At 38.4% G+C, this 17,978-nt stretch overlaps 1 protein-coding gene across 7 annotated transcripts in view; it reads left to right on the top strand.

Moving 5' to 3' along the window:
• The window catches only part of GABRR3 (gamma-aminobutyric acid type A receptor subunit rho3), a 34,712-nt gene that overhangs the window by 8,315 nt on the left and 8,419 nt on the right, over positions 1-17,978 (top strand). For all 7 annotated transcript variants that reach the window (XR_003924401.1, XR_003924400.1, XM_030020893.1 and 4 more), the window contains exons 3-7: positions 452-564; positions 10,178-10,245; positions 11,808-12,031; positions 14,926-15,008; positions 16,391-16,531. Coding sequence is in view for 5 of the 7 variants with exons in the window: in XM_030020893.1 (XP_029876753.1) it covers positions 452-564; positions 10,178-10,245; positions 11,808-12,031; positions 14,926-15,008; positions 16,391-16,531 (629 nt within the window). In the remaining 2 variants the exon portion in view is untranslated. The remainder of the gene's footprint in view (positions 1-451; positions 565-10,177; positions 10,246-11,807; positions 12,032-14,925; positions 15,009-16,390; positions 16,532-17,978) is intronic.

The raw sequence follows: 17,978 nt of genomic DNA, 5'->3' as shown, positions 1-17,978 counted from the left end.
TCATTTGAGCTCCTAGGGAAAAAAAAAAGATTTATAATAAAAAGTATAATTGTCTCTGTAATATGGATAATGGATTAAGTGCTTTAAAACCATGGATACATGATGTTATTTCCAAGTCTGAGTTGCAAGTGGTTGTGTGAATAGTAACATTTTTTCAAACAGCTATAATCTCTTATATAATGATAGATACAGTCTCTCAGGGGAACAGAAGAAGAGGTAGATATTCTTCCTGGGACTTTTTATATAGAATTGGTGTTCCTCATAGACCTGGGCACCCTCATACCTGATTTCCCTACCTTTTCCAATGTATCTTTCTCCAATTTTATTAGCACAGTTGTTTCCCTTATCATACCAGATTCAACTGGTCCCTGCTTCATTTAACTAGCATTCTGAATGTCAGGCAGAAAAAAAAAAAAAAGTTTCTTACATTTATTTTTTTTTTTAAACGCAGCAAACGAGAAATTAAAATGAGGAAACTTGACAGCACGAAAGTACAGCCACTGAAATCTGAGCAGCTTCTTCGCATAGAGGACCATGACTTTGCACTGAGACCTGGATTTGGAGGTAAGCAGCACACGCCTGCACTGTGCTGGTTAATAGTTTATCCTCTCTCTGGAATTTCACTTCAACTCTGTCCAGCAGTGTCACTTAAAATTGAATGACAGACTTAATTGCAGCTCACCTGTTTTGTTGTACTCCAGGAAATAAAGAAGAAATCCAGAAATACTTGAAGGCAAGGGACTTTTTTGTGTTTAGCGTATCAATAGGAGAAACTGTTCGAATTGTCTCCTTTTAAGAACTAATTAAAAAAAAATATTATTAGACTAAGATTCTGTGATTTAAGTATTCCTGTAATCTGCATAGTCTAGTAGCAATTAGCAAATTACTTAGTCATCAAATTTGTTTTGAGAGATTGAAATGAACCATCAATTCCTAAATGTTTGCTCTGTACAAAATTAAAAAACTACCCATAGGCCTTCTGTTTATTACTATGTTGTTTTTGTGTTGTTGGGCACTATGATGATTATTTCTTCTTTGAAGGAAATTGCATGTGGATAAAGGGAGTATTCAATGGGATGTTCACAGTTTGGATTCAATTTTGACTCTCCTTCATGAAAGGTAAAAGGAGGAAGCTGCCCCACTAATATTGTCTGAGCCTTTGAGTCACCAGTTCCATGTTCATGATTCATGAAAATAGACTGAACTGCTCTGGATTATGAACCCAAAATAAAATATATGAGGACCAATAATCAGCTGTGTAAACGAACATAAATCTGGGAGGCTAACCGAAGTCTGTGGAGCTATTCTTGTTGACACCAGCTGCTGGGACCTGGGGCCTGGCAAGCATACCAGGAGGGAGACCTGGGGTAAGAAGAGCCTCTTTGGATGCACTGGGAGAATGCGAAAGGGTTTCTTGTCACCCTAGAAATTCTGTCTTGTCAGAGAGCAAAAATCTTGCCTGATTTTGAACAATAGTTGAGATACATCTCTTTCTTGACAACAAAAGCTAGGATTACCTCTTGCCTAATACCTGTCTAGTCTAATATCTTTTAGTCTAGACATCTTCTCGTTACCACCTGATTTGCCACATAAAGAATTTAAATTTTTGAGAATGTCATCTCAGAAAGGAAGTAGCATTGCCATGAAAGCAAACAACAGTTTGGGATGTACTTCATTGCTGGATCATCCCGGAAAGCAATACTTATGATGTCCATAAAAGCAGCTTTCAGAATATACTCTGTGATCTGGCAGTTGTAATTTTCCACAGGCAGTGAGGATTTTTTTGCACCCAGCAAATCTGTACCAGGCTTTTTCCCCTTCTCCTTTTTTTTTCAAATGACTAATCATATTGCCCATTCAATTCCTGTTGAAGCCAGCTGTAGTTTTTCCACTGACTTCATTGCACAGGCCTCTCAATAATCACATTGCCATGGGTATGATTTCAGCTGTACTCCTGTGTTTCAGAAATAGCTTTCAGCAGAAGAGTGCACCAGCTTTGCTTCTCTTCTGTCATCCACATGCCATAGTGGCATGGGAGGCACTTTTTTCAGTCACATCCAATAATTCACACGCTTCCAAATTTTCAGAACTCTCTTAATATGTGGATTACTTATGCGTGAAGCTCTCTAAGACTAAAACATAGATCCATTAACATTTTTACAGCACACAGTGAAAAAAATCTTAGCAAAATGAATGCCGATCCCAAATTTATACTCCATTTTTCCTATCTTACCATTGGTTTCCGTGATGTTACAGTAGTAGAGCATGGTTTGTTCTTCACAAGAGGTAGGTTAATTAGGCAGCAGCAGAGAGTTAGTACTCAAGTGTGACCGCATCAGAGGACAAAACTCACCAACTGAAACATGAATCTGAATAACATACCCAGAATTATTTTATGACAGCAGAGACAGAGTATGGGTTTCTCTGAAGAATGCTGATGATTAAGTGTGCAGCAGAAGGAAACTTAACTAGAAGAGAAGGTGAAATTAGAGATACCATTGCTACAGTCATTGTCACGGCAGCCATAATGTAGCCCTGAACTGCATAAATACTTATAACATGGGCTTTATGTATTTAAAGCAGGTGAAATTTTGGGTTTGTTTTTATCAAATCTAATGAAGCATTTCAGTACTGTGATTCATGAAGGGCTTGTATCTGTCACATGCCACAGTCCATGATTTATTCAAGTCAGCACAATGCATCAATTCACAATACTGATAGGAGAAAAAAGAATCAGGTCAAAACAGCTTAGTGAAAAACAAGTATTTTAAAATTTTTCTTTACCTTTAGAAGAGGGACAATATTTTGCCTTCTCCTATACCCCATTGCGATTTTCTGGGTATGTCAGGGAGTGGGAATGATAGATTTTGCTAATCTGGTTCTACTGTGCCCCTTTCCCTGAGAAGGTCAATCATCCTTTGCACCAGTTTGGGAGAAAAAGCAGTTGGAAAATTCATGCTGTGTTGAACCTGCTGGAGATCCCTCAGTTCAGGGAACTCTTAAATCTAAATCTGGCTTGTTTGATTTCATTTGGCCCCACACATACAAAGTAAAGGAGGCAGACTACAGGACCCAGAGTTTTTAGTATTTATAATTAAGTAGCAAAGGTAAAAACAGAGAAAGCACATGCTGAATTTGATTTGCAAACTGAGCAAATATGCATGGGAAAAAACCTGGGGGAAATGAATATAGAACTGTTGGATTCTGATGCTACCAGCTGCAGTGTTACTGGAAATAATTGTGACTTTGCTCACATGACTGGTTGCTTTCTCATGAAAGTATATCATTGCTCTGTGGAGGTAAGAGATCCTTTTTTTGACCAAATGGACACCACTCTGGTGTCATTTGTATGAGTGTATTTTGGCATTCTTCTGTTGATTGCAATGCCATTCCAGCTGCACAGTCAGAATTTGACTGACTTGATTTTAAAATTTAGTCCTGACATTGTCCATTTATTAACAGATTAGAGATCAAAGTCTGAGAAGCATACTGTCTCAAGATGAAGCAAAACCAGCAAGCTGCTAGCAAGCTGTTTCTACATTTTTGCTGTAGAAATGTTACTTCGTCTGCAGTTCATTATACAATGAGGTTGAGTGAAGCAAACCAGTAATTCAGTACACCCAAATGTTCTTTAAAAAACTAAACTTACATTGTTACATTGCACTTATTCCCTGAGCCAGGCTCTTGGGTTGTTGTTTGAGGAGGTGCAGGGGGTTGTTTGTTTTTTTCCCTTTCCTCGATATTTTTCTGTTTCGTTGTTGCCTTCCATATAATGTCATGGTCCTCTTTTGTTTGGAAGTCTCCAATAGATGGACCCCTGCTGATGCAAACAGATGTGGACCAGCATAGTGATTTGAGTAGTTCCACTAGGCATTGGACTAGGAGAACAGATGTTTCCTTTGCTCAAACAGCTTTACTAACTCCATCAGTGAATACTGTAGGAATTATGTTTAGTCCTTGCTGCTTCCAGAAGCACTGATAAAGGCCAGGAGAAGGGTATGTGAGGGGTCTTGCAATGGTATAATAATGCTTGCCAGTTCTGGTAAGGCTGTCTGTCTGCATAGGTCCTACCAAAGGAAATGTCAGTAGACTCAGTCAGATCTTTTCATGCCTTATATATCCTCATACTAGTATGGCCTAAAGTACTTCAACTGATTTTTCAGCAGCCCAATAAACTGATAATCTGTGTGAAGATAGCTTAATTTTGGACTGGAGAAAAAGTAAGAAATTAAATTATGTTGCCAGTACTTCTTGGAATGGTCACCATGTTTTGAACTTAGTGAGAAAGGGTGAGCACAGGCCAATATCAGACAATGAATAGAGACTTCTAGCAGCTCAGACCTGAGGGCCACGATGCAGGCTGCCCTAGCAGCCAGAACTTTGGATGTTGAGAGAGGTGTTAAAGGAAATTCTTAGAAATGCTTTAAAGTTACTTTCTTTTCCACTATACATCTATTTATCTATATCCTATTATTTTCTGAACTATCTTATTTTGAAATACTGGTGTGAGCTCTTGGTTTCCTGAGTTCTGCCTTCACTTACTAAAAACACTGCCATTAAAAAAGATCATGACTAGCCTATAGAGGAGGTCATCTTTTATTCCTCTGTGCCTTGTTTTTCCTGACAGTAAAACCCTTCCACGCACTCTCTGAACGATCTTGCAGTCTAAAGATTATGGAACCACATGATCACTGTCACTGTGTGCATGCAAGTTCTCACTGTGTGTATATATATATATTTGAAGTATGACAACTTTATTTTTCTTTTATGTTGTGTCTTAAGGACCTGTCATTTCCTATGCTAACATACATTGTGTTAGTTAAAGAAGTTTTAAAATTGGTTATCTCTGCAGTATCAACCAATATAGAGGATAATAACATTAGCAAGTATTAGAAATGGTGGAAAATAGTTTATTAGCATTTAGCTGGTCAAGAGGTAACAGTCTGTCCAGACAATTTGCATCCCATTCTGCAATTAAGCATGATCTTAATTCCAAATTTTCAGAGGATCAGAAATCCCATTAGCTCACTCCCCCTTATGTTTTCTCCCTCCTCAAGCTAAATTAGTAACATTTAAATTCATCTGAACATAAAAGGAGGGGCGGGGGGAAGGGCAAAGGAAAGAAAATAGGGCCCAATGAATGTTCAGAAAATCCTGCAATTCTAAAATCTCTTTGCCAGCAAGTTGTTTTCTTTTCTGCACCACAGCCCTCCCTGAAAGCTCAGAAATATCTTCTCACTGTGGTGGAGAAGACTCAATCTGATGAAAGTGGAATGGCTTTTTCTCATGTGTTACTGGAAGGAATAGCTGGGATCCAGAACAGGAGGGAAATATTTTGGTAATTTGCAAGACCTCTAACAGGATCCTTCTCCTGGATTTTTTTTCTCTTACATTGCTAATTCTTCCATTCCAAGAGTTGGCTACTGCTAATACCAGTCCACCTTCATTTCTCACATAAATAAGAAAGAAACAAAACAGTAACAAGAAGAAAATAACATTGCCAGAAACTCTGCTGTTTCAGTCGTTGCCAGAGGAAAGTAAATACATCCACATAGCTTCACTTTCCTGGGGCTTGTTTACATTTCTATCTGGGTTTCTTCCTCTGCGGGCCCACAAGCCCTTTTTAGAAGAAAGTACTCCTATAGACCTTAATCCTTCCCTGGTCTCTGTCTCCTACTGGGAGATTCCTGTAGACCTAGCTTTTTTCCAGCATACACTGTTACAATGCCAACTGGGATACAGTGGCTGTTTTTTCTAAATTCAACATTTATCTTATGGAATTTCAGGTGCAGTCTGCTGTGTGTTCAAAGGTTTGACTATTACAAAAATACTATAGAATTCACTACCAGTCATAATTACCATAGAAATTGATCCTAAAATGCTAAAAGGATATCCTTTTTACGTAATATCCCTTCTGAAAAGCGTATTATAGAATTTGCCTGCAGTACTATCTATTAAAAAAATTCCATGCTCATCAAGGAATTCTTTTGCTATGTTTAAACCTCTAAAATAAAAGACTGGAAATGGTTGTGTGAAGATAAATCCATCTGAAAACAATTCTATTTTTTCTGCTGTGGAGTAATTATCTTGAAAATCTGTGGAGCCTCCATTGTGAAAATCACTAATCCCTCTAAAATAATGATTTGTAGCAATGCTCCAGAAGCAACTGAAGCTGCTCAATTTAATAACAAAATCCCCTCTGCCATCCCCAGTTTTGTCAAACTGGGAAATAAAAAACACAGCTTTGCTCTGGTTACTTTTTTTCAAAGTGAATTTGATGATGTTGCCTGATGGTCAGCCAGAGCTTGAAATTCTCAATACACTACAGAGAAAGCCATGGTGCAGACATAAAGGTAAACAAATCACTATTCTGGCTGGTTTAGGATCCTTTCCAATGCTTATTGAAACGCTCTTTTTAAAAAACATCCAATTGTGGCAAAACAAATCCAAGTGATGAAGAAATTACAGTTCTCAGCAACCTGTTCCCAATAAATAATTATTACTGTTTCTAGTGGAGTTGGTTTTTAATCACAGAAAGAAATGTTCCCAGAAAACCACAAAGCTCAGAAGGCCTAGACCAGAGTAAGGTCAATATGTATCTTATGGGGGGGGTGGTGTTAGTGACAACAATAAAATATGCTTCAGATTAGAAAAGTGAACAGCACGCTGAAGAGGCTGGGGTTGCATATATGTGCAGTGTTTAGTGTCTTTATCATCTACTTACTTTTGTTGCCAAAGTAGAGTCAGAATAGGAAGAAAATACTTGCGGCTGCTACGATCTGTCTATAATAGGTCAGGGCAGAGGTTAGGGGATGTGGTTTAATAATTGTCTGCAGTGAATGCTAGACTGAACAGTATTTTCTCATTAAGCAGCATGAGTACGGTCTTTGGCCTTTCCCCAGATGGAGAACAGGAATCTCTTTTTAAGGATTCTGTTTCACAGTTCTAGCATTTCTACCTAATCAGGAACAAATTTCATTGTAATAGTTCCCTTTTTATTTAATTCACTTTAGAACCATCCACTGTATTTCTCCTGGCCATAGCTTTTGATCTCTTTTATGCTATTCAGTGTCCCCACTGGCTTGGTTTTATAACCATTCCCAACTTACTGCAAGCTGTTCTTCCAAAGAATCAAATGCCTCTGTGTGTATTTATGTATAACTGGCACTTCAGTTTGTGTGCATGTAACCAATGTAATCATAAGCTGCGCCTAATTTCTAGTTCTGTGATCAGTTCCTTTGTATCTGCCCAGACGAGGTGAATTATTGAATGAAATTGTGCCCACACTGGAACAGTACTTGTTGGGGTGGGAAATAGTCTGTAATTTTTACAAGTCCCAAGAAAGTATTAGGACTGCCATCATCACACTTTGAGCAGCTGTCACTAAGAAAAACCTTTTCCTCACTACACATGATATATGGCTTAGAAAGCCAGTCATCCTATTCAGTGATATGATTTGTGGGTAGTTCCTTGCCTGTTTGAAGAATGTTGATGGTAGACATTTAACTTTATTCGCTTTAGATTTGTCCTTGACTCAGAAACTGGTAAAGCCATTGTTTTATGTAGAGAGCTGCTCCCCTCTCCTCCCCTGCCACCCACATAATTCTACATAAATAAGACTAAACCCACTGTTTTTAACATGCTAGTCAAGCAAATCATCCCTCAAAGTTTTAGTAATAGTAGTTAAGATCAAATGTACGCCCAGATACGAGCACTTCCAGTATATCCTACCGTGCACCTCTGCCATAGTCCCAGGGTAAGAGTTTGGACACACCTACAATATCAAGAAGTTGAAGCTTCATGGTGGGTAAGATTAGATAATACACAGTTCATCTGCTTATTTGCAGTCATTCTAAGCAACCCTGGCAACCAACAGGCATTTCCAAGTCACAAGCCACCTCACTCCAATCTAGAATATGCCTATTACACTGCATGGACTTTAAAGAAGCCAAGGGTTGAGGCCAAATTTCTATCTTCAATGCTGCTTGCATATTGGTCAGCTTTCGTACTGATCATGTTCCTAGTCTGGAGCACTGTGCTTCTACAGCTAGCCTGCTCCCTGAGCCACCCTGCCTTGTGTACAGCTAGCTCAGGTCTCAGCTCTGCAGTGTAGGCTTGTCCTGTTTCGTCATGCAAATGAGGAGCTTGATAGACAACACCCTATCTTTCTGCAGTGTTTTCATTTAAATGATGTGTGAATGCCATTTGTGAACGATGTTCACATCATGTATAAATCCCACAATGACTTCTATTTAGGCTAAACTTGTCTTTAGTTTACAGGATAGTTCAGATTTCAGTGGAATACTGAGAAGGTGATTCCACTCAGACTATAACCAGGCATTTTTGTACCAGTACTTGGTACAAGTTGGTATTCAGCATAAGTAAATTGTTTGTGTGGTGTGGTCAAAACAAAGACAAGAAGTGGTCAAAAGTGGTTTAAGAGAGGCATAAAAATTTTTATTGGTTTCTGTGAAGAAGCCTGCCTGGATATATACATTGATACTCTTGTGCGTCAGCCTCTATGGCAGATGTCTCCTGCTGTCTCTATTCTCTAAAAGAAGCAGCATTTTCCCAAGTGCTGTCTAGTGTTTTACTAATGAACTAATTGACTGAACTTTGCTGTCTGGAGTCCTGAATTTTGTTTTGAGCTTCGGCCAACAGACTGAGTGATGCATTCCTCTCAGAGAAAGATGTGATTTCCGAACCAGACAGGACAGCTCTTGTCAGTGCTGAAACATGCTCCTGTGTGCCTTGCTAACTCTGACCGCATTTTACCTTGCTTTCCCGTGCACAATGCATCTTCATCTGTTCTGTGCAGGGTCAAACCCTCCATTAAAAAATACAAGTCAAATCAAGAGATTACAGAGACAGATTTTAAAATACCTCAAAAATAGTTCAAGATCTCTACTGGTAAGAACTGAAGGCAGCTGTGTAATCCTCGAGGACTGCTATTTTAAGGATAATTCCAAAAAGACACACAGTATTGTGGCTGGTTATCAGGAGAGTGATATTTCTGGACTATTTTGGCTTGACACTGATAAAAGGAAAAGACAAGAAAAAGAGAAAGAAGTTAAAAATGCTGTTACTATCTCCTGCTGTTCAGACTTCCTTGTACTCATGTTGTGTACTGGGTTATTTTAAATGTGTACTTTAAAAATATTTTAACTGACTATTTTTAACAAATGTAATTGGAATCCAATGTTACTATCGATTTTCATGACAAATGCAGAATATTCGTTGTGGGGGGGTATACACATATATGCATGCATCTCTCTCCCTCCTCCATAAGGAACTGATTACTCAATTGCTTTATTGGAATGACTTGCTTGCTGAAAATTACAGGGGTATATAGCCCATATAGAATGAGATCCTTCATTCCAGATATTGTATACTGAAGAGACTGGAAATAATTTTATATTTTGCTGTAATTTTTAATTGATTTTTAGTCACTTTATTGTAAAAACGCAAATATGGTTGTATAATTTGTTCATTCAGATTCCATTGTGTTATAAACTCACAGCCTTTTTCAGTGGCATGAACTAGTGGGGTAGTATATAAAATCAGGTCACCTAGTGCAGTTTGGTATGCATTGTACTTGATAATAAATTATGTACTCAGTAATACCCAACACTCCACCACAGAACACGCTTAGTATGTGTACAGCTTTCCTCTTATGAAGTAGTGAGCAAGCAATCCTTTTTCACAAATATCTATGCCAAACTTTAAATAGTTAAGTAACTAAAGATAATTAGGAGGCATAATAGATATTTGGTTTATAAGTGTGGGAATAAGCATTGGAACTGGTAAGAAAGTTTTGCAATCTTTGATGTATTTGCTATATATACTCAGCTTTTCCCTATGACTGTTCTAAGTAGGACTCCAAGCAGTTCATTAGCTTTGGCACCACAAGGAAGCTGTCACTGCTGTCCAAACTGCAATGCCAATAGCAACTAGTCTGGCTGCAAAAAGATCACTGAAGATTTTGTACTTATTTTTACAACTGTTTAGCACTGGGTTTTACTTCGTTGCCATGGTCTTTCTCATTCAGTGTACTAAGGTGGACAGACCGTAGTAAATTCTGGGGTGGGGTACTTTCTGTATGTTGCTAATACACAGTCTTCCCTTTAAAAATATGGATGTATGCTCCTCATCACTCTTTCTTTCTGTTACATTGTAGGGTCGCCAATACCTGTGGGCATTGATGTGCAAGTAGAAAGCATTGACAGCATATCTGAAGTTGACATGGTAAGTTGGTTAGTAGAAGTGGAATAAAGAATTTCAGCCAAAATTCAGGGTCTCAGAAACATCCAGCTGGATGATATAGAATAATACAGTTAAAGAAAGCAAACCCTTAAAGAGCACAACCTTGCCTTAAAGCATCCAAGTCATTCTCATTTAAACTAGTAAGTGTTATATAAGAGCACATGCTGTATTTCTCCCTGGGCAAGAGGAACAGATCAGAGTCAACAGTGCTCTGATTTGAAAATGCAAACCATTCAGTAAGCCCCGTGGGCTTCCACATGAGCTCTTAGTGCTCTGCACATTAGATGATGAGGCTTCCTGTCCTTTGCTTCCTTTGCTTATGCAGATCTCAATATTCCCATCATTTCTAGCATGGGTGGAGCTGTGCTCATAACAAATGGAAATAGAAAAATCAGTTCCAGGAATGGTCCTAGGAAGGAGACGCCCTCACTGCAATCAAGGACCTGTAGCACTGGAACGCAGGCTGTTCATTCCTCAGCTGAAATTATCACTAATAATGCCATCCAGACATCAGTGCCAAGTTGCTCCATCCTAGAGTAGCAGGGCACGTTAACTTTGCAAAGAGATCTCATTTACAGTATCTTTTCACAGTGAGTGTAGCTCCAGTTGTAGGTGTTGAGTTTGCAATGTGATCTGTCGGTATGAATGCCTGCATTCCTTTGCAAACCTACCCAAATCATAAAATCTTATTACAGGGGCATAAAATCATCCTACAGGGGAAGACCTAAGTATCTTCCCAGTACTCTTATCAGAAGTAATTGTTCTACTGAGATAAATGATGTCTGCCTAATAATGCAAAAGTTATATAAGTGAGCACAGAGCAGTCAGGCTGTGCAGAAGCTTAGACTGGGTTTGCAGCATCCTCTCCATCTCTTTCCACATGTATATTTGCAGTCATGTTATTTCTCTAAATAGGATGGTAAAATATTTGTAACAATCTTTCATATTTTAAAAAAATTGTAATTCTTGTAAAATGTCTTGTAAAATTTACTCTTATGAAATTAATCATATTGTTTCTTTATGATGCATTTCATTCATAAACATACTAATCTAAACCCCTGTGCAATATTTGTACAAAATGTACAGATTAATGGACTTTACAAATTGACTTAATGCTCATGAAGAACTCAAATTAATCCCTTTGTAAAGGAACCACAGTCAATTCTGGGAAAAGCTTGTGAAGTTTTCCAAAGGAAACCTTTTTCCATTTGCCTTTGGTTGGTTTTAAAGTTTCTTTATTATATTTATTATACTTCACTGAGGGCCCAATCCAGCAGACCACTGAAACCTGTAAAAGTTTTATCTAAGTATAAATGAAGTATGAACCTCAGACACCAATGACAAGACAAACAGCCAGTATCTCAGAGGTGGTTCTAATCTATATTTAAACTCATTGAGTGGCATTCAATTCCTGTCATTGAAGATCATTCAGATGATGTCCAGAGAAAAAATTGATCTTTTGCATGAGTTGATTACTTTGTACTGTTTTCTATTCTATGGGAATAAAACAAGCATTATCTTCTTTTATTTTTAATTAAACAAAGGACTTCACAATGACTTTATATCTCAGACATTACTGGAAGGATGAGAGACTTTCATTTCGTAGTAACAAAAACAAAAGTATGACTTTTGATGGAAGACTGATAAAAAAGATCTGGGTACCTGATGTATTTTTTGTACACTCCAAAAGATCTTTCATCCATGATACAACTGTGCAAAACGTCATGCTTCGAGTATACCCTGATGGCAATGTACTCTTCAGTCTACGGTAAGAACAATAGCCTTTTATAAGAAAATACATGACTGCAATTGTGGACCAATAATCTGTACCATGAGAAATTACTGGAAATACTTGCAGTTAAGATTTGGATACTGGACTGGCATTAATCCCCTAGTATCATACAATGGGAACTGGTGACCTCTGTACCAGTGGGAAAATAAATTTAGGACTGTTAACATATAGATATTGTTTCCTGTCACAGGATAATGGCAGTTTTTTTAATCTGTTGTAAATAGCGCTGAAGTTTATCAAGTGTTAATTAATTGCCAGTGGTTTTAGCAATATTGCAGTAGTTTTACTGTTGAGTACAGTAAACCCCCAAATTATTAGCAAAGAGAAATTGTGGGGTTTTTTTCCCCTGAGTCTTTTAAAACTATCTCAGCTAACTTCACCCTGGGATACCTGTAAACATGCCATTGATATTAATTGGGGGTCCAGATAGGCACGGGGAGCAAATTATTGGTGCTGATACCAGCAATGTTACACAGGCGTGTGGTGTGACTACAAGGAACTGGGAAGTGAAACAGCAATTCCAGGGCTGGAACAGCACTGTCATTAAATGCATCTCCCTTCTATCTACATGTTATTGCTTTTCTTTATGAAGCAGATTTGGATGATATGGCAGAAATAGTTTTAATGGAGGAATTTTCCCCCTAGGGTAAAGGCCCTGAGGCCTGTGCATTGCAGAAATCACAGTTCTCCAGTTTGTTACTAATTAGGCCTGTGCACAGAGGTGATATTTCATTTAATCTCGATAGTTTGAAGATTTATGCAAGCACTTGAGATTTTGGCTGTGTAATAATTGTTCCAACAAGCCATGAATTTATCTACCCTGTCATGAAGACATGCAGAAACCCACACAACAACAGCTGTACACCACTTTAAAATAGTGTGTGTTCAAGAATCACACTGACCAGTAAGAAACAATGAGGTGAAGTATGAATTTTATTGCTATATTCATTTCCCTGCTTCATGAGAGAGAGGGATCAGAGGAACTGCACTACGACACTAAGGCTTACAGCAGTGGCTCTCCATGTGAGGGATAGGACATACATTCAGCTAGGGGAAGGAAGAGTGGTGAAGAGACATAAGATGGGCAAACACATTCTGTCAGCTTGCTGGAGATGTAAAGTGTCATCAAGATGAACAGCAAGAAATTGTGCACAAATAGTTACAAATCAAAGGGAGCATGTGATGGGAAGGACAGAAATGAAGAGAAAGGAAAAAGCAAGATGGGAGGGAAGGAAAAGGAGGAAGTAGAGCTGAGGGACAGACACATTGTGAATCAATTTGCTACGTTTGCTCATTGCTCAGAACCCCCTCTGCGATGGCAGCCCTTGCCCTGCGTCCTGCATCACATTTGCAAGCTGGTGCTCTACTTTTCTTCCTTGCCCTCATCCTCGCTGCTTGCACAGTTATCTTTCCCTAACCCTGCATTACCAGATAGTGTGTATGGGGTGACTCCTCCTTGCTCCGACAGGTGAGCTTGCAGCCAGCCTCACCTTCCTGTGCCAGTGAATAGCAAAGCCCCAAAGTTCCTGCCAAACCTGTGGATTTCTTCCTGAACATAAGCACAAAGGGCAGGTGTCCTGTCCTCTTCCTTTCCTTCTCTATCAGTTCTTATCAAACTGAGAGGCAGGGAAAGGGGTGACGTAAAAGCTGAACGAAGGTTTTAAAATGATTAAGGTGAAACACTGTGTTTCTAGCCTGAGTGGTGTTAATGCCTATGTTCCTAAAGAATTAGACATTCATTAAACCACCCTTTTTGTATTGCCAGTTTTACAAGCAATGGGTAGATTATATTCCAAATACTTACGTGCAAGAAATCTCCATATTCCACAGTTTTTCTTCAGTGCCTGCAGGATTTTATTGAAGCAAAGCAGAACAAAAATCCAGATTTGTTGCTAAAATAGTCTTTCTATTTTTTCAATCAACATTTTCTTGTTGTTTCCCTGATCCTTTAGTCAATAGCTAAAAGTTTGAAAAAACATCCATAGTTGGAAATCTTATGCATTATTTTAAAGATGTACCACTCTCACAATCTCATTTCAAGCCAGTAAAATCTTACACTTGTAAAAATTCAGCTACAGTGTGATTACTGATCACAAGTTTTCAAAGATCACTTATATAACCAGTATATCCCTTATCACTTAAATCCCTGCAGGATTCAGTTTGGGGAAAACTGAAAAATCAAACTAAAACATCAAATGACATGCAAGCTGTGTCAAGAAAGGGAAGTTTGGCAATATTTACCATATTTAAATTGCTGCCTCTAGCCTTTTTTTTTGTTTATTGGTTAAAATGTCAAGGGACGCTTATCTTCTAAACATTTGTGAAAAAGCAGGTGGAATGCAAAATAATGTCTTTACCTAGATTTCCTTAAGCTTTTTAGAGTAAAGGCGTTTCCATGGTGCTGAAGAGGAGAGTAGGCTTCCAGAAATTGCAGCTTATCTTTTTATGCAATTAAATATCACCATTCTAGCTGGGAAAATAGCACTTGAAATAATATTTCCTCTAATCTGTGATATTATCTACCTCAGTCTATGAGAAATCCAGTCAAGAAATGTGAACTCCCCTTGTTAATCTTCCTAAGTATAACCCTTCAAAACAAAACGTGTGAAAGGCTAATGAAGAATCAGGCCAGTAAAGGGTTTAAAAATTGAAGGTAATGTACTTAATAAGAAAGACTATTTCTGTTTTAAAAATATGCTCTTTCACTGATTTAGTTTTATCTCACTATCTTGAAGCATCTAAAATGTAGAAAAACTCAATCATTAGGATTCTAAACAGCAGATTATGGGGATCTCATAAATATGTCTGCACAGCCCTAAGAAAGTGTGAAGTTTTTCATTTAATTTCTGTTTTTCTGTTCCTTTCTGCAGAATAACAGTTTCTGCTATGTGTTTCATGGATTTCAGTAGGTTTCCTCTGGACACGCAGAACTGTTCTTTAGAACTGGAAAGCTGTAAGTTTAATTCACACCTGTTCTTCACATGTGCATTCTTAGCAGCTGTCCTGGTTTCAGCTGGGATAGAGTTAATTGTCTTCCTAGTAGCTGGTACAGTGCTATGTTTTGAGTTCAGTATGAGAAGAATGTTGATAACACTCATGTTTTCAGTTGTTGCTAAGTAATGTTTAGTCTAAAGTCAAGGACTTTTCAGCTTCTGATGCCCAGCCAGTCAGAAAGCTGGAGAGGCACAAGAAGTTGGCACAGGACACAGCCAGGACGGCTGACCCAAACTGGCCAAAGGGGTATTCCATACCATGTGACGTCACATCTAGTATAGGAACTGGGGGGAGTGGGGGGCGGGGGGATCACCGCTCGGGGATTAACTGAGCGTCAATCAGCGGGTGGTGAGCAATTGCACTGTGCATCATTTGTATATTCCAATCCTTTTATCATTACTGCTGTCACTTTATTAGTGTTATCATTATCATTATTAGTTTCTTCTTTTTATATTCTATTAAACCGTTCTTATCTCAACCCACGAGTTTTAGTTCTTTTCCTGATTTTCTCACCCATCCCACTGGGTGGGGGACGAGTGAGTGAGCGGCTGCGTGGTGCTTAGTTGCTGGCTGGGGTTAAACCACAACACCAGCACTCCATCTTGTTCATAATACCTTTTTCACTTATTTTGGTGTGTGACCTGAACCCTTCAACCTGTACGTATTAAACTGTGAGCTTTGGGAAGATTGCAAAACTATGATGCACCCTGCTTTGCTTGGACTGGGTTGATACTCCAAGGCCTAGATCTAAAAATGTTTCCTCTGTCAAAAATCATGTTTCTTTCTGAGAAGAAAGTGCAAGTTAAAAGTAAAATAAGATGTCAATATTTGACCTCATGGAAAAATGAAAATTAGTGCTTGTGTTACTGTGAAATGTCTGCTATGTCACTCCTGACTCAATCGTCTGTAGTAAGCTGTAGAGCTGGACAACAAAGGTAATTCTGTTTTGCAGAGCCTTTTGATATCTCAAAATTTATTCTTATTTGGATTATGACTAAAACTGGGATGCTGGTTTGTTGTTTAGTTTTGCAGAAGAGAACAGATCCCCAGTGTTCAGGCAGTTTGCTCAGTGTGGCAGCTCCAGAGGTCCGATCCTATGTGCCCAGTGTCCCTGAGCAGACCCATGTCCCCCATCTGTCAGATAAGCTGCTGGCAGGGCACAGGACTGTATGGAATATAGTCTTTGTAAATTTTTGCACGTCAACTAACTGGCAAATTGATGTGAAAAAAATGTTTCTTTGGCACTTTCCCATATTGCTTGAGTGGTCTCCTATCCCTAAGAAAAGAAAACAGAAGCATTATTCCAGCAGAAGAGGTGATTTAGTTTTTACTTTCTCATAGATGCATACAATGAAGATGATCTGATGTTATACTGGAAACATGGAAACAAGTCCCTGAGCACAGATGAGCATATCTCCCTCTCCCAGTTTTTCATCGAAGAATTCAGTGCTTCCAGCGGACTAGCTTTTTACAGCAGTACTGGTATAGTAAGCCCCTGTCATTAGAAGAGAGAAGCACAGGACACAATCATACAGAAATGTCTTTCACATTCAAATTCATTGCTAATAAATGACTGTTACTGCTGAGAGATCTCAGTCAAAATGAGGTCTGTCACACTGGTCTGTCAGCCTAGATCCTCAGTTCTCTTTACATTACCAATGTAACACTTTCTTGATATTAGAAGAAGAGTCCATAATACTACTTGTAACTTAACATCTGACAATAAGAACCTGAAAAAAATGCACACCAACAAAATATATGCTGTTGTGAGCTCTTGCAAAATTGTTGTGCTTCTCTGAAAGCCACTGGAGTATTGGGTTTACAGGAATCTTTGGGTTCTGGTTATACAGAAAAGCTTGAAAATGCAAACCCTAAAGGGTCAAGTACTAGAAAGCAAACAAGAGGAACCCCAGTGTGTTTTATTGTCTAAAATTTCCTCATTTTTGGAGCTATTAAATGTCATTAGAAGTCTACTAACTGTAAGATTTCCACATGAGAGCATTTATAACCTATTGAGGTCTAATTCTTGGTTTGCTTAATGTTCCATGTTTATACATAAAGTTGCAGAAAAAAAAAAAATCCCTTTATGTCAGTGCTACATTGTTTAAATACAGGTATCTGCCCCAGACAGGTTTTTATTTCTCCCTATAGATCTCGAACTATACTTTCTGGCAAACTGCACAAGGCTTTAGGAGTTTATTATAGTCTTGATTTCATGGAAGGTGGGTTTTATTTTCTTTGTATTTGTACACACAATTATAAATTTTGAAATACTTCTCTATGTAAGTAGTCTAACCATAATTTTTTAACCAGATAAAATAGCATGCTTCCTACTGTACTTTCCCATCTGAGTCAATTCATTCCAATGTGGATATTGCCCTTTATATCAAGGCAGATTAATAAAATAGAAATTATTCCATATAATATAATGAAATGCATAATACTTTGGAAAAAAGCCTTTAAGACATACAGGAAAGCTGCAAATGATTTATTTACTGTATTTTATTTACGGGATTGCTTCTTTTTGCATTTAAAAATGAGTCATTCAAGTTTGTGGTGACTGATATTGAATGCAGAAGTTCCAGTTTAAATTATGCTGCAGCCTAAGCAGTGAGGAATTCACAGCTTGATCAGGTTCTTCATCCTTATCTCTTGCTCGCGTATGAGCTAAGAACAGAGCTCCAGCTTTCAAGAGCCACTGTCATCCGAGAAGAGGGCGAGTGATACCTTACTATCATAACTGTGCTTGCTGAGAGCTACGTCAAATTTGTCCTTGTTGCAAGATGGAGACTGGGATGTTTTCCACAAAACTGCTATCACTGTGTGTTGAAACTGGGTTCCAGGAACTCAGCTGGCTTCTTTCTGCCTTGCTATTCTCATAAAAAAACACTTATGCAAGCAAATACAGCCTTGTGTACAACCTCATACC

The sequence above is a fragment of the Aquila chrysaetos genome, chromosome 7, assembly GCF_900496995.4.
Source record: "Aquila chrysaetos chrysaetos chromosome 7, bAquChr1.4, whole genome shotgun sequence".
Classification (NCBI taxonomy): domain Eukaryota; kingdom Metazoa; phylum Chordata; class Aves; order Accipitriformes; family Accipitridae; genus Aquila; species Aquila chrysaetos.
The sequence above is the reverse complement of the archived record's forward strand: the minus strand, read 5'-3'. Positions and strand labels throughout refer to the sequence as shown.